This window comes from Oculina patagonica, chromosome 1, assembly GCF_052425735.1.
Source record: "Oculina patagonica isolate OP01 chromosome 1, crgOcupat, whole genome shotgun sequence".
Lineage (NCBI taxonomy): Eukaryota > Metazoa > Cnidaria > Anthozoa > Scleractinia > Oculinidae > Oculina > Oculina patagonica.
The window spans coordinates 28,714,831-28,739,955 of NC_135758.1; the positions used below are offsets into that span (position 1 = coordinate 28,714,831).

The 25,125-nt window shown below is 39.7% G+C and overlaps 4 protein-coding genes across 4 annotated transcripts; all 4 read left to right on the top strand.

The window, feature by feature from the left end:
- The first annotated feature begins 1,478 nt into the window (after positions 1-1,478).
- On the top strand, positions 1,479-8,624 carry LOC144662265 (suppressor APC domain-containing protein 2-like). Its single transcript, XM_078523042.1, has 6 exons — positions 1,479-2,377; positions 4,632-4,789; positions 6,525-6,680; positions 7,622-7,762; positions 8,079-8,153; positions 8,485-8,624. Exons 1-6 carry the CDS (start codon positions 1,759-1,761, stop codon positions 8,614-8,616), a joined length of 1,281 nt encoding a protein of 426 aa, XP_078379168.1. The 5' UTR covers positions 1,479-1,758; the 3' UTR covers positions 8,617-8,624.
- Positions 8,625-11,948: 3,324 nt separating this feature from the next.
- LOC144662274 (protein-tyrosine sulfotransferase 1-like) lies at positions 11,949-14,819 on the top strand. The gene is made up of 2 exons (XM_078523054.1): positions 11,949-12,949; positions 13,858-14,819. Exons 1-2 carry the CDS (start codon positions 12,108-12,110, stop codon positions 14,060-14,062), a joined length of 1,047 nt encoding a protein of 348 aa, XP_078379180.1. The 5' UTR covers positions 11,949-12,107; the 3' UTR covers positions 14,063-14,819.
- Positions 14,820-15,310: 491 nt separating this feature from the next.
- On the top strand, positions 15,311-18,397 carry LOC144662379 (putative palmitoyltransferase ZDHHC24). The gene is given in 3 exon segments (XM_078523176.1): positions 15,311-15,569; positions 15,571-17,288; positions 18,288-18,397. Coding segments are annotated over 2 exon segments (852 nt in total). The 5' UTR covers positions 15,311-15,362; the 3' UTR covers positions 16,216-17,288; positions 18,288-18,397.
- Positions 18,398-19,999: 1,602 nt separating this feature from the next.
- LOC144662221 (uncharacterized) lies at positions 20,000-24,795 on the top strand. The gene is made up of 3 exons (XM_078522989.1): positions 20,000-20,117; positions 21,070-22,386; positions 23,308-24,795. The coding sequence occupies exons 2-3, from the start codon at positions 21,076-21,078 to the stop codon at positions 24,274-24,276; spliced, it is 2,280 nt and encodes a 759-aa protein (XP_078379115.1). The 5' UTR covers positions 20,000-20,117; positions 21,070-21,075; the 3' UTR covers positions 24,277-24,795.
- Positions 24,796-25,125: the final 330 nt, after the last annotated feature.

Consider the following 25,125-nt stretch of genomic DNA (forward strand, 5'->3'; position numbering starts at 1 on the left):
GAAGTTATCAAAATCTTTTGTGTCAGACTGCTCAAAAACATTGTTTTTGTGTTGCTCTAAATGAGGTCTACCTTTTGTTCTTTCGATGGAAAAAACTCCTTCAGTGACAACATCCAGATAGTATTGAGTCCATTTTTTATTGAGTCCAGTTTATTTTTCAGGTTTCAGAGAAAAGGAAACTATCTAGTACATTGTAACGTGACATTTATAGCCGCAAAGCATTCTGATCTAGGCAAGTTGAGTCTGACCATACTCTTACTTGACACGAAGATCTCTTTGTCGTGTGTGGACTGGGTACGATTTGGTAAACTTTTATTGATGTTATGTGTAGTCGTTATCAATCGATTGCTTGCGATGGTTCGATGACTTTTATTATCAGCGATGTTCCTCAAATGGATACCTTGCATGTCTTTTGACATGCGATTCTCAAAAGTCTAAAAACAAAAAATAAGAATAAGGTAAATAAGCCTGGCTTACGATTATAAAGATTTGATCAGATTACTATTTTTAAATCGCAAAAAAGCGTGTGGTGAATGCTGTCCACATTTTTGTGGTTTGTAAAGATCCGTAAAGATGAAATTAATTGCTATTAATGGCCCACTCTGTAGAGCAATTGCGTTCCGTGTGTTCCGTGCAAGTGGATCTGTAAACATCAGGCTGAAATACATTAAAGTTTTAACAAAGACAAAGAATATGTGGTCCTGTTTTGTGGCCGTATAATATCCCAAGGCTTTTACGACAGGAAATAGCGATATTTAGCCTGTGGCCAATGGGTCTACGCGCCTCCGTTTCTGACGGAGTCGAAGTTTAAACATTTCAAAACAAGTAGCCCACATCCGGATCGAAAACAGGAAAAAAAATGCCAGACAAAAATATCGGTCGAGTTACAGTGAAGAATATAAACAGAAATTGTTTCGTTTAAAAACAAGCTTAGGATGTTTTCAAATGTTCTTTTTCTGTTGTTTTATTGAGAGACAAATGCGATTTTCTGTAATACATAATTAAGGTCAAAAGTTTTAAATGCTTGAAGTTGACTTCTTTTCAACTAAAGGTCCTTCGGCAAACTCTCCGTAAATCAACTTCCTCGAAAAACTATATCAGTGGACTGAACCTATTAAATGTGGAATTCGTTCAAACTAACAGTTAGTCATTAATTTTGTTATTTATAAAGCGGCACGCTCCAGCAAAAGGCGAAATGAGTGGAATTCATTCCCAACCAAATTTGTTTCTAAAGCAATCCATGAAAATTGTTTCGAATTCTTTTGTTGAAGCATCCGTTGAAATTGTTGGTTCGTTTTTAATTAGCATTTGATTGTTGTTTTGTTGATATAGCCTTTCGGCCTTGTAATTAAATGTTCAAAAGGAGAGGTGTCATATCTTCACGTACCGAGCATGAACGAGTAAATGAAAGACATTCCGTGTCAGAAAAGTCACAAAAAGAGCACTCGCATTGAACAAGGTTGATTTTGCACGAGCGACGGACCTATATAACCGAGAAAAATGGCTTTGGCTAAGTTATCGTTTTACACTTCATTGTATCAACTTTACCTCATCTTGAAAACACTACGTGATTCTTATTAAACTCGAAAAACTTCCTTTATCTCGGTTTTCAAAGAAAACCACAAGCTTTGTTTGTTTTCAGATCGGGTAATTACCAAAATTAGCCACTAACAAGCGCGCCATTGTTTCGCTGTCAACCTCAAAAGCATTGGCCTCGATCGCGCGTGGACAGTATTATGAATTTTTGGTCCTGTAAAGATGTCGGCCTCACCAATGGATACGAGACAAGTCGGAAGACACGTTTTTCTTTTCTCGAAGCAAAACGGCTACGAAGGCTCTCCTACAATTATTGCGAAACCTGTTGATATAACGCAAGACCTGCCGAGAGAGTTTCTTCGCTACCTAAAAACGTTATTCGACATTCTCGACGAGAAAGGGACTGGTTTTGTTAGGCTCGCGGACATAGAGTCGCGGTGGAAAACCCAACATGGTTCAAATGGACTCAGTGAGGGAGTTCTTGAAAATTTGCGTAAAGTAACACCGAAAAATGGCCTTTTGAGCTTCGAGAGGTTATGCACGGGCATGAAATTGGCGCTGAAAACTCAGCCACGCGCTCAAACAAATGGAGTCAATGGAACTGCGAACGGCCTTGATCACTCAAGCAAACGGTCGAGCTCTCTGCCACAGCTGGACACGACGGCAAAAGATTGGACTTCCGATTCCAGCGAGGACTCATTTGCAGGCAATGAAAGAAGGAATAAAGTTCAGATAATTAAAAAATTACGGGATTGGAAGGATGAGAGCGAAGGAAAGCGACGCTCGCAGAGTTTTAATACGAATTCTCCTGCAGGCGGGAACGAAAGCTCCGGAAGTGCCAGTGAGTATTTCTTTTGTTATTGTCCTTGTGGTGAACGGTAAATGATATTCATGGGAATTTTTAACTTGAAACTAAAAATAACCACCACTTTTTCCTTTGCGGGTGGAATTTTCTAATTAAATTTAAGCTGTAAGCGAACGGAATTTGTTGTTTTGAGGGGGTTTGCTTCATAAACGAACTCCCGTTAATTGAAAATAGCAGAGGTGTCGTAGAATAAACACAAAAGGGATTAAAGCATCCAGGGTGATTTAGCATACGTCCATCTATCTACGCAGTCTTCACGTCAAAGGCTGTCACATATGTTTAAATTTCACTTGATCCTGGCTGTACGATCTATCAAGCTACGAAGCGTTTGTTTATTCGCTTGATCTCAACCTGACTGCATTGAATTTGCATCTAGAAAAATGATTTTTTGAACGAATGCCCTGTCTCATCACGATCTTAAGTATTTTTTTTCCTTTGGATAAATGCCTCGGCAGGATTACTAATTCTTTTGGCGTCAGATTAATGCTAAAAGAATTAAAGATTTTAATCCAGAATCTTCAAAATAAAACCTGAACGTGCCGTGTTGTAAACCACACCACAAAACAATAGGGATCATGATTTTAAATTGCCAGGTGGTCTCGCTGCATGTATTCTTACGTTATGTCTAAACAGTACGTCAAAACATTATTTAAACTGAACAGATCAATTGTGTTTGAATTCATCTTCTGATGTTTAGAAGGCGGCAGATTATCCCTTAGAAATATTTAGTTCTTTCCAGAATGTTAAGCCCTTTGCAACAGCCAGTGCCTTATGGGGATAAGTTAGCTAGAAGTTAGGGAGTTAATTTAAAGGAGAAAACAAAACTTGCAGTAGTAAGAAAAAATAAATTAATAGTGGGGGAAAAACTAAAAAAAGAGTAGCAGAAGTGTGAAAAAAATGGCAAATGGCGAGGAAGATTGATATGGAATACCTACAATCAACTTGAAAAATTGAGGCTTAACTTATCAAAGATGTGCCATCTATGACGTTAGCTTCTTAAAGTCCTAGAAAGATCCGTCTGCTAGGCTTCTGCATATGATATTTGGGCGTTGCTGTTAAGGACAGCTCTTTCAAGACCCCTGACTGAGACATTATCAAAATTTATATATCTGCTATGCTGAAGAATATATTCATCGTGGAATTTAAGGTCACCTGAAAAAAGCTTTCTATTTCTAGTGTTGTAGTGCCTCTGATAAAGTATGAGAGTGGCACCTATTAGATTATTATGGGTCTTTCCAAATAATCTTAGGTTTTAGATAGCCATAATGGATTCTTGCAAGTGTAAGACTCTCTGTTAAATTGAAACTAAGGAGGGGGGGGGTGAGGCATCTCAGCAAGTCTAGGTACAGTTAACTCTCGTTATAGCGGACACGCTTGGGGATTTTTAGTTTGTATGGGGTTTTTTTTTTTTTTTTTTTTTTTTTTTTTTGGTTTGGGGGGTATGCTGTAAGGTTGAAATGGAAATCTAATACATTAGTATAGATACAGATAACAAATTAGAAAGAAACTGGGCTTAATTATCAAGCTTTGTCATCAATGATATGTTAGCTCCTTTAGTTTATATGATCCATCTACGAGGCTACTGCCTTTGATATTTGTACCTCCCTGTTGAGGACATAGCTCTTCTAGGACCCCTGAGTTGTTATAATAATATTTGCAATACCTTAATAATTATTTTTTGTATTCGTTGTGATTGTTAATTCACTAAAGGGCTTCCTATACATCTGCAGAGTACAGTTCCTCTACAAGTGTATAAAGTGTACCTAAGAATATTATGTCTCACTAAACTACAAGCTGTATTTTGGTTTTCCGATGCCATTCTTGGCATGATCTGTTACAAGTTTTACAGTTCTTAAACCCATAAAATATAATAGCTGTAGTTTAGTAGCAGTAGAAGAACTTTAAATTTTCAACTTGGTTATAACAGTAGCCTAAATACTCCCTATAAATATTTGTAAACCATGGGCCCCATTTTCCAATTTGGGCACTCTAGGTCCTGGGTGTTATCCCAATATCCATATTTTTTTTAAAAAATTTAGTTACTAACATTTTAGCAATCACATACTGAGCCACAAAGTCTAGAGTCTCTCCAAAATAACTTCATAAAGATCTTGAAATTATCACGAGCCAGAATACGTCATATGTGTAAGATCATCTGTCTCAATTGTGTAGTAAAATATAATGTTAGATGTTATATTGATGTCTGCCTTGATGCCTGTTTTTACTTAAGGTCCAAATTCATCTGGGAGTGTAAGTCCAATTGGAAGGTCAAACTCCACAACAAAAGTTTACTTTGTTGGTAAAGAGGTCAGTCCTATTGTACAGACAAACGTAAATGGACATGTGAGGCACTCTCCAGCTCCTTCTGAACCTCACAAGTTTGATAAGGTATGATATTATACTGTTATAAACAGTTAGTTTGTGTATTATATATTGGCACTAGATGCCTGTGATTATATATTAGATACATGTATCAGATAAAAATATTGGATACATCTGCTTTTCTAACCAAATTTAAGCCAACGATAGCAAAAGAACCTGTCAAATTACAACTAGACTGAAAATTGTTTGTGACTGATATTAATTAAACTTTCCATAATAAAAATTGATTAGAAATGTACATTTGTGTTATAAGTGCCTTGTGTATAAAATTTGTATCTATAAAACGGCAATAAAATAGTGCCACAGTGTGAGTTGAAAAAATTTTTCAATTCAGTCGTGAGCCCTAGCTTCAATATATCAATGTTTTGGCCTAGTGCAGACTTGTGTCTGTGTGTGTTGTTTTGACATTGTGCTTTGGCAGTGGCAGTTGCTGATTAATAAGTTAAATTGCCAGTATAGTTGAGAAATACCAGCTCTAATTACAGGCTGGGGTTATTTACGCTACTATCAAAAGATGCAATGTAGCACTGATTGTAGGATTAAAATATAATAATATTTAATATTTAATACTTATATTGCGCTTTTTTTATAAAAATATTAAAAGCGATAATAATTTGCTGGATGTTTGTGATACAAATAGAGACATGTAAATTTTGTAGCTCTAATTAAAGAATCAAAATGTTGTTTGTGTTATTGTATAAACAGACATGCAATGAGTAATATGCTTTTAAAGATTTCATATTATAAATGAAATAATTTGCATTGACCCAAATATGTCCTTAACACACCAACAAAGGAATTTTTGGCAAGTAAAACAGCCCCAAGGAGGATTATGTTTAGTGATTTTTAGGAAATTCATTTTTTAAAAATAAATATAGCTAAATATGAATTCATTTTGGAATTTGATATGTAGATAAAAGACTTTCAGAGGCTCCATCATATAATTGGCCAATTACTTAGAGGTGATACTCTTTGAACTTAATTTTCTTAACCATATTTATTTTGATAAGGTTACCCTGTTCACTTTCAATACAATTTGTCCAAGTTTGGAGTATCAGCCATTCCAGTTATAAGTACCCCCTCCCCCTGCTTATAGTCCCATCTACGCTGTCACTCAAAAGAACAGTTCGACACTAAGCCTTTTTCCTAACTACCCTCCTGGCTAGCGACCGCTTGATTTTACTAGCACAGGGCTAAATGTTGTTTTATGGCCAGCATTTTCAAGCTTAATGACGTTCTTCAGACTGAAGCACTCGTGGCTCGTTTCTACACTAGCTCTCTTATCATTCTGCTTTATGAGCCCTACCGGTTTTTCATGTATTTCCCTCCGCTTCTATTGCCCATCCAGCAAAACCCATAACGAAATTGTATAAGTCTAGGGATTATAACTAGCCATTTTCGGCTAGTCCATTTATTAAATACAATTTGCCAAAACTGCATCCTCTCTATAGTACTGCTGGCTAGTCGGCTTCATTTAGTTGGTCACACATGCTTTATAGAAAGAGTTGAAAAAGCACAGAGTTATTTGTTAAATTTTGACTCATAGCCTGTGAGCAGGCGACCTTTGGATCACAGGCACAAGTGGAGAAGCAGCACAAAACTAACTTCCCTGTCTCATTACATGAGCTTTTCCACTCAGTGTGTGTGACCCATTGAAGCTATTTAATGGTTAGCACTTAGAGTGTAGGGTTTGACAACTTAAAACTAACATAGTAATCTAATCTTTGTTTTTCCCTCACAGGATTCAAGGTTACAAGAGCTGGATGATGAACATGGTCTCTTACAAAGTGGTCTTCAGGTTATTGAAAGAGCAAGAAAATGGTATTTTAAAAGAATCACAGCTATTCAAGAAGAGAAGTTGCATCTTCAAAATGAAGATCAGTACTCTCTTGAACAGGTAACTGATGTTAGTTAGAACATTATTCTTACAGCCCTCTCTACATGTACAGTATTTAGACACTTCATGCTAGATAGTATTCTACCTCTCTGCACGCATTGCGAGCCTATCTTGCTATATAAATTTAAAGTTCTTCTTGATTCATGCTGTGGACAAAGAGCAGTAACTCTCTGTCACCAGGCCATACCGTTCCTTTTGGACCGGTAGCGCGAAAATTCCAGAAATTGCCTACTTCCGTTTTCCTCCAAATTTGGAGAACAGGAAGCTGATATGATTAGCCAATTACAGAGCGATTTTGGGCCCAAGACACTTGAATGTGCCTTACATGACCAAAGGTTTTTCCAAGCGAAAAAAAAAATCAACATGAGGGGGGGGGGGACGTGCCTACGGAATCAGTCGAATGATTTAAACAGCTTTTAAAAGCCGGTGAAGATGGTTTTTGAGCTGGAAGTTGATCCAGCAGGTTTCAAGTCTCAACCAAAGTTATTTGGACAGTTACTCTGAGAAAATTGAGGTAATGATCTTTTTTGCTTCGCACTGTTTTCAAAAGCGACAAAACCGTTCGGATCGCCGTTTTTTACGTTTAGAAACTCGCTTTTATCATAAACAATTTGTCCTTTGTCGAGTTTGGGAATGTAAAGCTCATTCTTTGATAATCACTCTTGTTGTAGGGCTTCTGCAGCCGTGAGTAACCACTTAACGCTGAGCTCTGATAAGTCGCTGCCATGGAAACTGAAATGCATCCTTCAATTTCCGTAAGAAGAAAAATTAATAATTAACTCCCTGACTTCTTACCACTTCATGGTACAGAATCCAGGATAAGCTCCAGCCTGATGGGCCAATAGGCTCAAACACAGACTTAACCTTTTACTGTGATAGTAAATCAGTTAATTTTGATTAGTTTTAGAATATTGTTTTCATTGCTGTACTTTCTTGTTTAGTTTCAGTACGAGCTACTGCTACACAAAACAAGAAGAAAAGAACTTGGTTTGGATGACAACTCATTCAAGGAGCACAGACAACATATCCAGGGCATCAATGACTGTTTAGGAAGGATCATCGAAGGAAAATCACCAGCAAAGGTGTATACAGTGTGCTTTACTTTCGTGTCAAGGCTTTGATAAAAATTTGTTGGCAGGGCCCAGTTGTTCAAAGGGGTAAAGTATCTGCTGGATAAATAGATAGTGGATAATTGTTAACATAACCTACTACCCTATCGATTGGATAGCGATTTATCCCAGCAGATAGCATCATTTACTCTCTCAGACGATGGGCCCATATTGCAGAACCTTTATCCCATCTGTTAGCCTAATGTTTCCAGTAAAAAGATTTATTTTTCACTAGCCCAGTGTTTGGGAAATCAATATTTCTATGAATTATTTATCCTTGTATTTTTAGGAGTCTTTAAATGCAAAATCAGAAGCTGCTGATGAACGACGAAGACTTCAGGAGGAAATAGAACTTCTAAGAAAGGTCTGTTAAGAAAATTATTTCCTTACACAATGTACAGTTTTTTCCTTGTTGCTTTGTATAATCTGTAGAGTGGAGAAGGTATATTGTTTGCACTCAGAATTATTAGTAATACCAATAACAGGGACATAGCTAAGAAAACACTAAGCCTGCACATCCACAATCCTAGCTGGCTTTAGAAGCGCTAAAGTTTCTATTTTTTTTTTCATCAAAATTTACTGTTCATTTTTTTTACGTTAAATTAGCCGCAGGCAGCCCTAACAAAAACCCCCCAAAAAAAAAAAAAAAAATGACAAGTAAGCATTAAATAATTTCAGTTTTTCTTGTTATTCAGGAGGTTTCTGACAAGGGCAGCAAAATTGCCCAGCTGGAAAGTGAGAAGTCTGCTCTCATTCGTGACTTGTTTAACAGCAAGGCATCAGGAAAAAATGGTCTTAGCACAAAGAAACCAAATAAGATCTTCTGATGTGGATTCAGATGGGAGAGTTTAATGTCATGCTGCTAATAGTGGCCACTGATGGCCAGCAAAGAAGACCAATGCCTCTTTAGGGAGCGACCAGATCTCATCATTCACCATAGCAAGCCAAGCTTGATCTGGTACAGAGCTTATGGGACCGGTGTTCAAAGATCCTGCTGATGAACCAAGTGCTACTTGCTGTATTTAATTATAAAAAAGAACGGTGTTTGTGTATAAAGACGCTGTGGTACTCTTTTATATATTTAATACGATCTACTTAAATTAAAGTGTTTTTTAAAGTAAATTGAAATGAGATGGATGTGTGGGCTTTCTTCCAGCTCCCGGCACTGTCATTATGAAGTTCGAACGATTTCCGAATAGTTTCTCTGGTTTCCTCCAGAGTTGAGATCAGTGCAGTCGATTTATCATTCTTTTTAAGCAAACCTGCGGCATTCAGGCTCTTTTTCGACGTTACGTTACATAACGCTGGGTTTGCACGTGCAAATCTTAATCACATTTCTTAATGACTGGTGCCCATGCACAGTTCCTGAGCACTTTGGCAAAATTTGCTTTTAAAGTCCACAATAGTTTTAGTGTTTTCTAATGAAGGGTATGCAAATAACTTAACACAACATCGGAGGATCTAAATAGATCATCTGCTAAATTGAAAATGTATATTTCAAATATTTCTTCTTAGTTTGTAATCTCCGTAGTCAAATATTGTTTTTATGTGATTATAATCATATGATGTAAAAGAAAAATTATTGCAGAGTATTACAATCAAATATCATGATTCATAATGTAGATGAAATGATCAATTTCTTAGCTTTCATTAGTATTATAGTATTAGTCCAATTCAATCACTCATGCATTCATAAATTATCAAACAGAAATTTCTACAGAATGTACGTTATACATATTTTGATTAAAAAAATAACTTATTGGTGGTTATGTACATTGTAGCTAACTTGTCATTAGCCCAATGTACACACGTGAGCGATCACTCACAGAGTAGCGAGGTGTATTGGGTCGAGTTTAAAAAATTGGCGAAGGGACTAAAACAGGGCGGAACCAAATCTAAGCATGGGTGGAAACGTCTTCGTATTTCCTTACTGTTTTGAAAAAGTGACATCAATTTTCCAACGCAAGAAGGATATAGGAGACGTCTACATGCAGGCAATGCAGTGAAACGGAGACTTGAATACATTTAGCGTACCAGGCTGTTGTGTAACAAGTTTACTACGGACTGGTTGCAGTGTTGGAAATGATTATCGTAGATGATCTAATAAACGCCCACTCTCAAATAAACGCTTCCTATCTAATAAACGCCCCCCTGAGGTGTAGATAGACGCCCCCTCTATAAGCGCCCCGTGTCAATAGTCGCCCCCAAGCACCCGAACAATCCATTGGATCGCAGACGACGAGAAAGCGCGACCGAAGGCACCTGCGACGTTTGCGACAATTGCGACGAATCCCAATTCGATCCCACATCAACACCGCGAGCGATGGCAGCGCCCGACAGGATCACACGGCAGAACTGTGATGCGACGTCTGCGATCCACGCGACGCACGACAAGGAAACCAGGCAGCCAGGACCGACCGAAGAGGCCCGAGCCAGAGGTGACCGGCGAACCGACGAACATGAACGGCACCAGGCCTGCACAGCGCAGAAAGATCGTCCCACCACAACCGCACCCGCGAGGACACGCGAGTGCTGACGTGAGAAAGTGAAAAACGCCCAACAAACGCCCCCCTAGGACCGCTAAAATATAATAGACGCCCGGGCGTTTATTAGATCATTTAAGGTATAACTATAGTTTCTGATAACTTTTGTGCATTTCCTCTACAAAAAAAGTCAACCGTCTATGTTGTTTATTTTCGTGAAGAAGTTTAACCAATTGTTATTTTGTTTCTTAAATTTTGTCATAGTTTTGATAAATTGGTAACAGGACTTCGTGTCGTCCAATTCGGTCCATAATCATGCTCGTGATTAACAAATCGGACTCCCGCTTCGAGGTCGTTCGATTTTGTTAATCCCTCGTATGATTACAGACCGAATTGGATCCCACTCAGTCCTATTACCATTATTAATTAAAACATTTAGCTCGGCCTCGTGATGTGCGGCTCCAGCGTAGCAAGGAGTATAAACATGATCTCAGAGTTGACAAATCTTTTCCCGGTCATGCGCCCCTCTAGCCTGCGTTGTAGACGAACTAAACCCCGGTACCGGAGTTAAGTTCGTCTGCAACGCAGGCTAACGCCCCTCTTACTGGGTCAAGTAACATTTTATGCACGTTAAACGTGTGGAAGAGATTAGATCACAAAATTATATTGTATGCTTATTGTTAGATGGCTAGATCATCTTGATTGATTACCCAGACATTTATTTTTTTAACAAAATTGATTAGTAGGCTCTAATTAACTAAGTTATTTTAGGGACCCTGTCAGTGGTCAAACCAGCGTGCGGTTGATAAAATATTTGCACCGGTTAGGCAGATGTCATCAGTATAATGTTTCAGAATTTTACCGCAATTTTTACAACTTTTTTCTTGATTATTTCATAGTGCGAATACTACTTTCGTGAATCGACCAGCATTAGTGAAATCCCGATTTGTCGAACCCTAGCTCGTTTCCTCAAAATAACGAATCCCGACAACTCGAACCAAACTCGTTTCCCTTGGAATTGCTTCATTACTGATCGAACATTCATTGCGAGTTTATCCCCCAGTTTCTCGATTTCAAGAACGGGTTTTCGTTTTCCCTGGAGGTTCAAGAAGTCCGAATTCCTCTGAACTGTTTATTCTTCGTGTTTATAACAGACTCTATTTCTACACCTTTACGAGGCCCTGCCAGGGGGTTCCCGTGTCGCTTGTCTAAATTTTAAAATGCGCCGTGTCGCTGTTTTATCAAACTGGCGCCGCTGTCGGTAGTAAAATTTAAGGAAAATTACTTGTCCTTGTCTGAATTTAAGTTTTTCCAAAACGGTTGTCGTTTGTCTAGATTTTATTTTATGTGCTGTCGCTACTTTTTGGGCCATGTCGCTTGTCGGAATTTACCCTGGCCTCCTTTATATTTTATGATGATATCACTAAACAGTGGCTGTTTAAGTGCATGTGCAAATTAAAAGCAATGTCTTCCCTACTGAGAGGAAAAACGATATCACTTAACACCGAGCGAAACTATATAAATAATATATGGAAAAAGAAACAAAGAAATAAAGAATATTTGAAGTTCCAATTATCCCGCCTTCACTCCTGGCTGGGTGGTTGCAGGTGTCTACGGGTTGCCCTCCACGAACGCGCTTTGTTTTTGCAAGGAACGCCTGACGGAAATTGAAATTATTTAAGAAGTGGAAAATAATCGGTAGATTTCAACACTGGGAAAGGTCACCTAATTGAAATCTGCTGTTGTGGAGTGCCTAACATTGAAATCTGTTGTTGTGAACTGTTTAATCTTGAGTTTATGGCATCGAGAAGGATTATAGCAGAATTATTGCTAAGATGTTCCTATCGCAACGGACAATATCGAAGTTTTTGGCTCTCGCGTGCGGCGCATTATCTCTCTTGACCCTCTTCAGTTACAGGCTGTTATCGTCTTCGTGTGAGTGTCGGGATGAAAAAGACAAGGACTGTCCCACTGTATCAACAGTCGTTAATGGTCGTCCTCGATCACAAGAACACGTGGACCGGTACACGCCGTTTATATTTGTCGGTGGCTTCCCTAGAAGCGGGACGACGCTAATGCGGGCCATGCTAGATGCACATCCCGACATCAGATGCGGGCAAGAAACAAGGGTTATCCCGAAAATCCTGCTAAATATTCCAAAGATATTGAACCTTTCAGTCAACGGGAAGGAAAAGCGCCGAAGAGAAGAAGCAGGCGTTTCGCAGGAGTTGCTAGATTCTGCGGTAGCGGCGCTTATAGGAGAAATCATTGCAAAACATGGAGATCCCGCTCCAAGACTGTGCAATAAAGATCCGCTTACTTTCAGGAATCTCAGTTATTTAGGCAGAATATTTCCTAAAGCCAAATTTATTTTCATGGTTAGAGACGGTCGTGCGGTTATCCACTCGATAATGGACAGGAGAATTGTTATTCGAGGGGTTAATAATCACCGGCCTGAAATTCTGTTAAGAACTTGGAATGAAGCCATCAGAGAAATGAATTTACAGTGTGAAGCACTAGGGCAAAGAAGGTGCTTGAGAATTCCTTATGAACATCTGGTGCTGTTCCCCTCGGAAAGCATGAAGATTGTCTTGGAATTTATTAATGTGCCTTGGAACGATGCTGTAATTCATCATGAAACTAAGGTAGGAAAACCTGGAGGAGTTATCCTTTCGAGGTAAGCTGGAGTTTTAGCTGTTTAATTCTTTAATAGACAGAAATGTCCAAAAAAACAAATATTGATTTTTACAGTTCATGCAGACAGCTGATGACAATATAAAGAAAACAATCACTTTATAGGGAGCGTCGTTTTGATCACTGCTAAATTCTCAAAACTAACATTAAAAAAATGATAGCACTCAGTGTTGAGAATTTATACACTAGAATCGCGATTTTTCGAACCTCCAGGGGAAACGAAAACTACTTCGAGAAATTAATGGTAAATTTATTGAGAAGTAGTTTTCAAGGGAAACAAAAATTGCATGGTTTTAACATCGGAAGTTGCGAGAAAACGAGGGTTCGAGAAAACCGGGATTCTACAGATATGTCCAGGATTGAACGTTAATGAGATGCACGTTCCTCGTGACAGGCATCGCAAAGTGTTCTCATTAATAAAATTTCACCAGAACTCACCAAATGGAAAAATGTACAATATTTTACTTTGCGCTCGCTAAGCAAAATTTGTTTCGTTTTTTTTTTCCCTCTTTTTTTTTTTTTTTTTTTTTTTTTTTTTTTTTTTTTTTTTTTTTTTTTTTTTTTTCTGTCGGAATGAAGTAATATGGAAATGGAGTCCAAATAATACAGTTAAACATGAAGTACTTATTAAATAATTCTTGCGTACAGTCCTGGATATAAGTGAAAACTTGCACCTGCTTGTAATCCCATGCCCAGTGTAACTCTCCCCACTCCCACTGAGGTGAGTCACTCCACACATTTACACTCTCCCAGACCTTGTGTATGAGTCCAAGGCCAGGTCATGTGCCCCATACCTTGCAAGATTTATGAATAAAGTAAATTTTATGCACAGGATGACGGCATTTCACGCGATTTTAACACCTATCCTTTTATCAAATGATGTCATTTTAGCCTTGAGAAGTCGACAGATCAAGTGAAAGAAGCTATAAACTTGAAAGCGTTATACAAGTGGTCTGACAGATTATCACCATCTTTACTGGAAGACACTCAGAGGATTGCTCCTGTAATGAAAATACTGGGCTATGATTCATGGAAAAAGTGGCCTGACTACCGCAGGATGGACTCTATTGTAACAAAAAATAACAATTATTTGTAACGAACTGAATTGTAATGAATTGTTGTTTGTGTTTGAACATTTGCAATGCATTTTGAATAAATTAGATTCCAATGTCATTAAAATCAAATTAACCGCACTTAATTATTCTATAATATAAATTAAATTAGCTTAATTCATCATTTTGCTTGTCAAATGATATAACTGATGTTGTCCAAATCAATTTTTTTGTATAATAATATTGAAGAATTTTTGTACATACATTTCACTTTAGGATGCTTGTTTATGCATTTATTAAAAAAGCAATAGTCAGAGTATTAGACTCCGTCCAGGATTATGTGATAAACATTGTTTGCGTCTAGCTAGACATGCAAGGATGACAAAAATATTTAAAAAATACATATGAAATAAAAAATCCCCATTTGTGACACCTTTTCAAACTTGTAATTTGTACACTGGTTTCAATAATTTTTAAGCTGTTTTTTTTTTTTGAAATCATTCAAGGGTAGATGCAGAGCGCAGACGGCCACTTCCCTACCCCTGCCTATGACATGTTTATTTTTACATACTTAGGTAAATATGTAAAAATAAACATGTCATAATAAAAAAATAAATGCAAGTACTATAGGCAGGTGTTAGTTCCTCTTGTAAAATTTACATCACAAGACTATGACTCTAAAATAGAGCCGAAATATTGTGTTTAAAATATCAAATATGTTGAAATAAACCAAACTTTGTTTTTTACAATGATCACACAGTCTCGGCCTTGCCTTCTTTCTGTTGTATGGGCAGCAGGTGTGAAAATTGTTGTTTGTAGCTAAGCTAGATAAAATGATTAAAAAGATATTTTATAGAGGGTTCTGTGTTAGTTTTCATATGTTTTTTGTAAGCACACTGCCACCTGTTGCTGGGTCGTTGCTAAAATGTATTGGGTATCTTGTTTAGTACTGACTGAATATGAGCCCAAAGCCCTTACGACAGTCCTTTGGCAATTGGGTGTTTGCTGGGCCTGGGCTTCTGGTGTTTATTTACATTTCTATTACAGGTTACGTGACTGGTCCCTTGGCTGTGTTCCCTCACAAATCATTGCCATAGTTTGTTTCAATCGATATTCTAAGGATTCTTCAAGAATACACTGGAAGACACAATTATTTTGTTGCAATTCTAAAACGGTCTGTTTTGGGGGGAAGGCGCGCCGTGCGGGCCGGACAACTGTTCGCACCGACCACGCCCTATTCCCAATCCTTCCCAGGGAGAACCATGGAGCGGTTACACAGCTTATGTCTGTCTGATCGAGCGTCGAGTTCGAGTTGAAAAACTTTCCGTTTATATTTTCAGCGATATGGAGAGCAAAAGTGGCTGGTTCCAGGGATTAACCCCTCGGAAACCGTCAGATTTTGTTGCATTTGTATTCATGATCGTGATGCTGTGGATGATAGCACTCTTCGAGCTATTTATTGTGCTTCCGCTCTACCATGCCCCATTTTCGACATGGTACTGTATACACGTGTTTTGTGGAGTCTTCTTGTGGCTAAACGTGTTCGCCAACTTTCTTCATGCTAATCACGACAGATACAACCGGAAGAAACCTAGGAATGCCGTCTGTTCTGAAGCCCGGCTGGACCTACTGCCCCTACTGTCAACTGAACGCTCCTCCGAGAGCACATCACTGTCAAGTCTGCAACGAGTGTGTTTTGAAGCGAGATCACCATTGCGTTTTCGCTGGCAGATGTGTCGGCTTTAGGAACTACCGTTACTACCTGTTTTTGGCGATGTACCTTTGGTTAGGAGCTGTTTATGCCAATGTTTTCCATCATGAATACGTCACAGAGGAAATCGGCGGCTTCGGCTTTTGGACATTGCTTACAATGTTTACACCCATTCTGATGTGGGTGTTGGGCTACACGACTGTTTATGGGTTTTTCGTTTCTTCCATGACCGGCATTTCAGTCTTCGCGCTCCTCCTTTTCAGTGGTCTGTTGTTCTTCCAGATTAATATTATTTTTCGCGGTCAGACATCGCACGAGCGGAAGAAGAAAAAGAGAGAGTATGACCTTGGCTGGAAGCAGAACTTTCTTGAGGTGTTCGGAGAGAAGTGGTACTTGGCTTGGATTTGGCCCACCGTGAGTTCACCTTTACCAGGAGATGGGACGAATTACAAGAAAACTTATCCTGAGGAGGGCAAGGACATGTAACTCTTCTTTCTTGTTTCACAGTAGACCACAACACCTGAAATGTGGAGGGGTAGAGGTGGGTCTAAACCTCCCGCCTCCCTTGCCTTTTACTCCCGCTTCCTGTATTTTTTACTTTCCGTAGCCGATTCTCTCCTCTTTGCCCTATCTATTGCAAAATATAACAAAATGTTGCAAAATTTTACTCGTTTTCTCCTAGTTACCGCCACCTTAGGAATCCCGCTTCCTGCCTCCCTTCTCCCGCTTCCAACCCCTTTTCTCCCAGGCTCTTTCCCCCCTGCCCCCTCCACTGAATTGACTTTGCATCTTCACGGTATTACTCTTCCTAGTAGACTGCAACACCCAACATTTTTTCACCCTCAGGGCAGTTGAACATGCATCAGTTCACTTGTTTTTGCTGTACTACATGATTAACCTGTTTTTTCATGATGTAGGTTGGTTTAGTGGTAACAAGAAACTTCAAGCATTTTGTAACCATGCGGTTAATGTTTGATCACCTCTTTCAGTTCTTTGGCTAAAAAGGCACGGCACCGCACAGTGCAAAATCTTTAGAAAAGCAGTCACTTGAGAAACACACAAGTTGTGTTTGCGCGAGTCACGGAGTGTGCGTGACGTGAATTTCCTTCACCGCGTCATCTCTTGCTTTAAACCACATGCCTGGCCGGAAAAATTCCTGCTCACGCATGCAAATATTTATTTTGTTCCGAATGTTCAATAAAATAAACCCAAACCAGTTCATGAATGGCATTAAAAAGAAGTCCATTTCACGCAAAAATAAAGAGTAGAAAATGGTGATCATGGAACAACCAAACATACTACATAAGGCTTTTTCAATCACCGTGAAAAGCCTGGGTGAAAAAAAATTGGGTGACAAATGTCTACTGGGAAGAGTAATAAGAGCCTAAAAATTATTTTAGGCTGAAAGTTTGTTCCGAAAATATACATGCACACTGTTACCGGTATATATAGTAAGAAAAAATGTTTTTTTGGTAATTTTATGTTGCAGCCCCCTTAGAGTTTAAGAGTTTTTGTACACAACTGAAAATTAGCAGACAGGAGAACAAGTACATGTACTGGTTGAAAATCTGGTTTCCAAGACTGGACTGGGCCTGCAGATTTTGTTTCCAAGTTTCTAAGCACATGATCATAATGGCATGACAACTTTCAATTTTGAGTGCTGTGCTATTCTTTGATTGGAGAAAACAAATTAGAAGTTTAAGAATAATCCAGTGGCTATACAGAGTACTAATACACTTAAAATATCAGTTAAAGTAATTTATTTGATGGTTTTGACAGTGATAATACATGAAACTTTAGGAAGCCGGGGTAGGGACAGTGGGGAGGGTGCTCGCTTCCTAGTGTTATATGACATAATGTAAGTTTTTTTTTTTTTTTTTGTAGGTTGAGGTTGTTGTTAGTTCTTGTCCTTGCTCTGAGGGTTTTTCTCCAGTTTTCGTCCCGCCACAAAAAGCAACCCTTCTTAATCTATTAAAATTGATAGATTACCGTATTTATTCGATTTAGCGCCCAACCTCGAATAAGCGCCCACCTCGAATAAGCGCCCACCCTTAAGGCAGGAAAAGTTAATAAGCGCCCAGCCTCGAATAAGCGCCCACCCCCACCCAAGAAAAAAACTGAAGTCCATAAAAGGAGTATTGATATTGAAATTGACTATGTACTACTAAGAAGACTTCCCCCATGACCGAGTTTTCTTAGTATTGTACAGAAACTTTCATGAACAATTAAATTTCTCTTTGATACATCTTCACGTTTTGTTATTATTTATTGTTTTGTTACAAATCTAAACTTAACATTTGCCGAAAATCGTAAAAATTTAATTAGCGCCCAGCCTCGAATAAGCGCCCACCTCGAATAAGCGCCCACTCTCAAGGGCCAAAAATTTAATAAGCGCCCAGGGCGCTTAATCGAATAAATACGGTATGCAAATAACCAATAGTTACCTTTCCTTTGTGTCCATAGGGCATTTTAACCAATCAGAATTTATGTTACAGTTAAATTATTTCTATTCTTATAGTTAGGAAAATGTCAGCTTTTGGAGTTTTTAACCATATCAGTTTTAGAAATCTCTTTCCCAGAGCCAGCATTCCTTTTTTCAGCTTTATGGGTAACCGTAACTGTTGTTGAAGGGGAGAATGCGCTCTGGGAAGGAGATTGGGATGTTAGAAGCCAGAGAAGCAGGGGGGGGGGGGGGCTCTCTAAAAATGTATGTAAGGACTGTATACAGTGCACTTTTTGAAACCATTCCCCTATTTTAATGTACTCTATTTTAGCCCTAAGTGGTTATCTATATCCTGTTTCAGACCGCAAAAGAGCTCAAAACCATTGCAATGCACATATCTATATAGCTTATTTAAGGGAGCACCCCACCCTCCCCCTCCCCCTGGGTAAGAAGCTAGGGACAGGTTCAAGGATTTGTGCCAATCTTGATTTGAATTTTGTAACAGGTTTTCTGTTTGTTTTGTTGGGCCCCTTGGGTTTTGGCTTTGACTTAAAACCAACTCTGCTAAACATTAGCACTAAAAAAAAATTTTTTTAGCTTTCAGACAATTTAGAACCAAAGCAATCATGGTGTTTAGAATTTATTATGCAGTGAAATGCACAAAATTATTCAATACAAATCAGGTGGTAAACAACTAACAATAGAAGACTGACTGCAAAGTCTTTAAAAAATGTTTTCAGCACCTTATAAAATTAGCTGCATTCCTTAGCATTTTTTAACAAAATCTTAGAACTAGAAATAAAAGTTTTGAGTGATACTGTGAAATTGTAACAGCTACTTTATATATGTTTTTTCTTAGGGGTATGTAAGGAGCACAGGTAACAATGCACAAATTAATAAATATGAGTTCTTTCTACCAGAGTGTAGTTCTTGTCAATTTAAAGAAGGGAAATGACTACCATTGGGAATAAACCTAGGAATAAATGCATTTAAAGCCCCGTTTACGCGGGTCCAGACAAAATCTTGCACGGTTCCACCTTGCGTTTTTACAAGCACCGGCAAAACTAGACCCCGGGGGTACCCCCTATAATGGCCTATACGGGGAGGCTCCGCCCGAAAGGGGTACCTTTTTCGGGCTTCAGGTATATAAAAGGGTAGGGATTTCGCAAGTTTAGGTATATGAAAGGGTAGGAAATTCTGTCATTAAGAAATTTAAAAATATTTCGAACAGACGCAAATTATGGCTGTATCGTCTTAATTTATTAAGCGCTAGGTATATGTCATGTCGTGTAGGTATTTGAAAGGGGTTCCTTTTTCAATAAAAGGTATACGAAAGGGGTGCCTTTTCTGTCAAAATGGTATATTAAAGGTTAAGGGGTTGGACCTCGGGGCGGGGCAAACTTTTTTGAGTACCCCCCCCCCCCCCAGGAACTAGACGAATTTTTGTACGGACGAGTGTGCAAGTACTGACGCGTGTGAACACCCGAACCGTGCACACAGATAGCGCGGGTTTTTTATCTTGCTCAAATGACCCACTCAAGACACTCGAGTAGTCTGCGTACAGACGCCTTTAACTACAGTAGGTTTGCTTGCGCAAGGCAAAGAAGATAAGAGAAGTCTGCATGCAGGCTACTCTTCAGGAATCTAGGGCATTTGTGGATGGTCAAAAGATTTGATTCACTAAATGTCATTTATAATTTGTTAGAAAGTCCAACAAAATGACAAACAGGCAGATAATTAGTATAACTGTTGTCAAATCCCGTGCCTAAGCCCCCACCCCACCGGTTCCCCCCCACAAACATTTGATTGTCACTATCCAGACTTTACTTCTCTGTCTACTCTCTCGCGGATCCGGTGGACCAGGTTGAGAACCTGCAAGGACGCAGCTTTTCCAAGGTTCCAAAGAAAATTGTCGAAATTTATAGATGAAAACGTCGATACAAAGGTAAGATAGAATGCATTGGAGAACATGGGTCGGTCTTTCACGCTGTATGCAAAATGTCTTACGAAAATATACAACGAGCTGGAAGGTCACTCTCTGTAGCTTACGGCTGGTGAAATCAGAAGACTGGTAGGGGTATAATGTTATCAGTGTTTTTAACTATGAGCAACGAAATTGGCTCATTCAACTTAATTCATATATGTTTATTCATATACCCTCTTTTTATCTACAATTCAAGCAATGCATTTCTCTTGTTGACCTTGTTGCGTAAGAGGATATCTTCAGTAAATTTCCGCCATGTCGCGTCGAGAGAATGCGTGACTCGAATAATGCATTCGTCTTTTCCCAAGTTGGCAAATCAGATGACAATGTGATAAGAGAAGTGATATGGAAAACTGTTAAAAGTATTTGCAAACCAACTCGTCTACAAGATAGCATCCTCCAAAACAGGCGCTCGATATGGTGCAAACTCAAAGATCAGAGCGAATTATCTACACGCGCCTCTGTACGAATTTAAGGCGTGCAGCGCAAAGCCCTAGCCTGAATTTCAGGCTACGCAAAGCCCTCCAAAGCACGTACGTCGCGCTCGCTTCAGGTAAGAACGAGCGCGACTAAACGGAGGAGGCTAGAAGGAAAAGGGGGAGGAGGAAGGGAGTGAACAGAGAGGTTCTTGAATGGGGGGGACTATAAATCCCACTTCTCAGGCCGAATTTTGACCAAATCCAATTTCCCAGCCTATTGTTTTCCCAAATTTTCCAAATCCCAGTGCCAGTTTTATTGTTTATTGTTTGTGGTTCCCATTCCCATGACCCAAAGTCCGTTTTTTCCCAGTGAAAATTTGCCCAAATCCCTGTTTCCTTTTAACCCCTTCGGGCCCCTCAACAATGACGTCTGTGCAGTACCAGTCATAAACCTTTATTAAACTCTAAGTAACAGTTCTTTCTTTATTTGACAGGAAATCATGACTCAGGATACAAGTCAAACTTCACTGATGTTTCTAGTCTTCGTGTGTATTCCTTTGCTGTGCACTGTGCACGGTCGTTTGCATATCGCGAAGCCTAAGTTCACCAGTATACAGTCTTGCGTCGACAAGCTCAGTAACCCTGGTGATGAATGCGTTATCCCAAGAGGCCGTTACCATGAACATGTGACTATCACTAACAAACACGGTACCCCTGACAAACCTATTGTGATCCGGGGACCTGGCGACGAGTATCCCATCATTGATGGCACTATTCAGTTACGGCCCAAGGCGGGATGGGTGAAAGATAAGAGCGGAGCGTATAAGGCTGTTATAGATGAAGACATTTGGCAGTTATTCATTGATGGTCAGATGATGACAAACGCCCGCTGGCCAAACGCACTGTGGTCCAACAAGACGGTATTCAACGCTAGCTACTGGGCTAAATCATCTAACCAGTCCACGCGAGGTGTCATGGTTGACGACGGCTCTAAGAACTTGGCGGGAAGCGGTTTGAATGCATCCGGTGCCATGGCAGTTCTTAATATTGGCAGCTTTAACACGTTCACTGCCATCGTGAAAAGTCACAAGCCTGGTAGTGCATCCTTTACGTATGATGACAAATTTGGTCCCATCAAGTTTAAACCTGTTTTGAACCAGTATTTCCTAGAGGACAAGCTGGAATTTCTTGACCAACCCGAGGAGTGGTTTTATGATCAAGAAACACGAACACTGTATGTTATGACCCCCGATGGTCGATCACCTGAGGGACGTGACGTCAGAGGTAAAGTGATGACGTATGCATTTAACGTCACGAACTGTAGCCACGTGATTTTTCAAAAGCTGACCTTTTTTGGTGCCACAATGTGGGCTTCAACAATAAACAAAAAAAACTTCATAAATAACTTAACACTACACTCGATCAACTTTGGCTACCCTTCATACACCCGGAGAATGCTACGCGACACTGCGCCGGCTCAGTGGACCAAGGTGAATGCCAATAAAAACAAAAACGGGCTGAATACGCTGACACTCTTCAACAACACCTTCTTCGGTACAGACGGTGTCGCCTTGGAGTTCAGTGGACTGAACGTGACTTTGGACAACAATTTATTCGAGTACAATGACTGGACTGCAGCTAACACGGTCTACGCAAGCGGAGGACTGGGCACCATAGTCTCTAATGGAATTGGCGATGTGTATGTGAGGAACACTCTGCGCTTCAATGGAGCAAGTAGTGGAATAAGACCTGGGCGGCGTCCTTTAGTGCGTTTTAACCATTTGCATCATCAGTGTTGGGGTCTTATACAGGTAACGCTGCTTTAATTTTTAGCCATGGGTAGTCATAACTTCTTGAACAGTAATTAATTAGCGTAGTTTAGAGCGATTTTCACTTGAGTGCCGAAAGTAATTGGCGTTTGCTTTAGTTTTGTATTACTACGCAAAGTGATTGGTTTAAAAAAAAACCCGCGGTTTTTTCTTGACCAATCAGAAGTAAAACCAAAACCAATCGTGACTCCCTGACACACATTTTGCCGCGCTTGGCGCCGGCTACATGTATTTGCTTCAAGTTTTGATTGGTTCACTAGACTGTCTGTGTCTTTTGTGATTGGCCAGAGTGATTATTATGGATTTAGTTTTACGACACTCAATCACAAGGGATTACACAAAATGCTACCAATAACCGTCCTCTTACTGTAAGTGGACAGGAGGCTATCGATAGAGGACTTCATACGTTATGTACAGTATTTGGAATTTGACATTTTTGAAGTAAAGACTATTTGAAAAAGTTTTGTTACAATATTGGTCGGTTCTTTACATCACGATAATTGATTTCCAGTAACTCGAAACTTGTTAGGGCCCCAAGAGTATTTAATGCGCGCGGTTCAATCAAACCCTGTCACTCTGTCTTGTTCTAGGAATAACATTATTTGCCTGTAAAACATGTCGAATGGAAGACATCGTAGAAGAGATGTCCCTTTGCGGCCGACTCCTTACGTAATTAATCAATAGTTTTTAGGAGACTTAATTTCATCACTCATTAGAACTTTAAAGGCCGATTTACACGGTACGATTTTGTCGCATGCGACATGCTTGCCACATGCTTACGACAGGCCTAAATCAAACCTACAACTCGCTTACGACTGTCGTAGGCGCGTCTTAAGCTTGTCGCATGCGACAAAATCGTACCGTGTAAATTGGCCTTAACAATATGATATTTTTTCTTTATAGAATGACGGAAGCCACGTTCAGACACAGATTAACTCTCAGCCGCATGCGCTATTGGAGCAGAACTGGGTACATTCCAGTCCCAAATATGGACTGAGGTTTGACGGACAGCCGCCTAAGATTGGATACAAAGGAACCATGCAAAGCAACGTGGTGTGGAAATGCGGCGGAATAATGGTGAAAGGAGACAATCACACGGTGTTACACAACTTAGTGTTTGACAAAAGGAACGAAAAGCAAGGCGACCACCAAGGCAACAATTGCTCTTTGTGTGTTTTGCGGTACGTGCGTACTAATCCAGTGCCCATCAACAACTTTACCGCGGTCACCTTCAACGCGGCTGATGTGGCAAATGGCGGGATACACGGCGGAAAGTTGTATCCACTGGCGGGAAGTGTTATAAAGTACAACATGATTGGAAATGTCAGGGCTCAGCTTGTCGATCCAGATAACTTCGATTTTCGACCCCAGCCCAATTCAACTTACCTACTGCACAATGTCGGACCGTACAGGTATGACAACGAAATAACGCACTACTGGATCCCGGGGCGTCAACTGTACAAGACAAGTACTCCTGTCCCCCCTGATCACAGTATGAAAGTTAAACCCGCCAGGAGGGACACGCTTATGTGGTTGAATGGCTACGGAGCGTCCGTCCATTTCGTTTATTTGGGCACCAGTAAGACGGCAGTTAGAAGAGCTACCCCTGACTCGCCGGAGTACCGTGGGTGGGTTCAGGATGGCGCAAACGTCTTTCACCTGAGGTCAAGTGTGGAACCTAACACGAAGTATTTCTGGCGCGTGGATGCTGAAGTGAGCCCGTCCGAGGTGTACCGGGGAGATGTGTGGTCTTTCACCACTGGCGATGGTGACGTCACCATGCAACAAAGTGAAGGAACCCAGTGGAAATCGTGGTGCAGTGTTACCGCTCTCATTGCTTTGCTAACGTCATTAAACCTGGTTGTGTACTAGCATTAGTTCTCATTAGACAAATTGGTGCCGGGGTCAGGCGACCATCGAGCTGCATGATATTTAGACTAACTTTTTTTATGATTTTTTAAGTTGAAGAAATAAGCACTTTGTATGTCTGAATCGCGCCTCTAATAATTTACTTACAGGTTGCGGTTGTTGTGAATCCTGATGATTTCTAGGTCACGTGCGCGCACGGACAACATCCGATGCGCTCGCGAATACTTGAACTATTATTTGATTGGACAATGGCAATCGGAATCTCATCGAGTGTTTCTACAAAGATTTGTCGTAACGGATACTCAAAGCGAGGTTTACTGGACATATAGACGCTGTGAATTATTTGTGATAAATTCAGTTTCAGACAAACTATGGTTGATCATGTGTTACTAAAGTTAATGAAGTGAATGTTAAGTAAATCTACCTCTCAAATATACTTTTTTATATCATGTTATGCTCAATATTCAATTATTGGTTAATTATATAAGTATTTGCTGCTTTTATACAGTCACCTTCAGGCAACATTACAAATTTGCCCTCTTCCTCGCCTTATCACAAATGATTGTAAAGTCAAAACTAACGTCTTTGCTCTTATTTTCTTCGTATAAAGGTTATACGTATACGAGCATGGAGAAACAAATAGCCTGACCACAAGGAAATTATTATCAGTCTCATGTCTTGTGAAAGCTCCGTCAAATGTTTTGTGTATCATGGATAGTAGAGACTTTTTACGAGTCTTTTTATGATTCATGGTCACGGTACCAATGCCATGCAGAAAGGTGTCACTACAGTCAAATGCTAACTGAACGGCATACTTTCGGTGTAAGTGGATTGTTGTTATTTTAGTTATAG

Excerpts from the sequence above, each read along its gene's own strand:
- LOC144662265 (XM_078523042.1), top strand. The coding sequence starts at position 1,759 with ATGTCGGCCTCACCAATGGATACGAGACAAGTCGGAAGACACGTTTTT. Across the intron at positions 4,790-6,524 it reads AACCTCACAAGTTTGATAAG|GATTCAAGGTTACAAGAGCT; the intron begins GTATGATATTAT and ends TTTCCCTCACAG. Across the intron at positions 7,763-8,078 it reads AAGGAAAATCACCAGCAAAG|GAGTCTTTAAATGCAAAATC; the intron begins GTGTATACAGTG and ends TTGTATTTTTAG.
- LOC144662274 (XM_078523054.1), top strand. The coding sequence starts at position 12,108 with ATGTTCCTATCGCAACGGACAATATCGAAGTTTTTGGCTCTCGCGTGC. Across the intron at positions 12,950-13,857 it reads GGAGGAGTTATCCTTTCGAG|CCTTGAGAAGTCGACAGATC; the intron begins GTAAGCTGGAGT and ends ATGTCATTTTAG.
- LOC144662221 (XM_078522989.1), top strand. The coding sequence starts at position 21,076 with ATGACTCAGGATACAAGTCAAACTTCACTGATGTTTCTAGTCTTCGTG. Across the intron at positions 22,387-23,307 it reads AGTGTTGGGGTCTTATACAG|AATGACGGAAGCCACGTTCA; the intron begins GTAACGCTGCTT and ends TTTTCTTTATAG.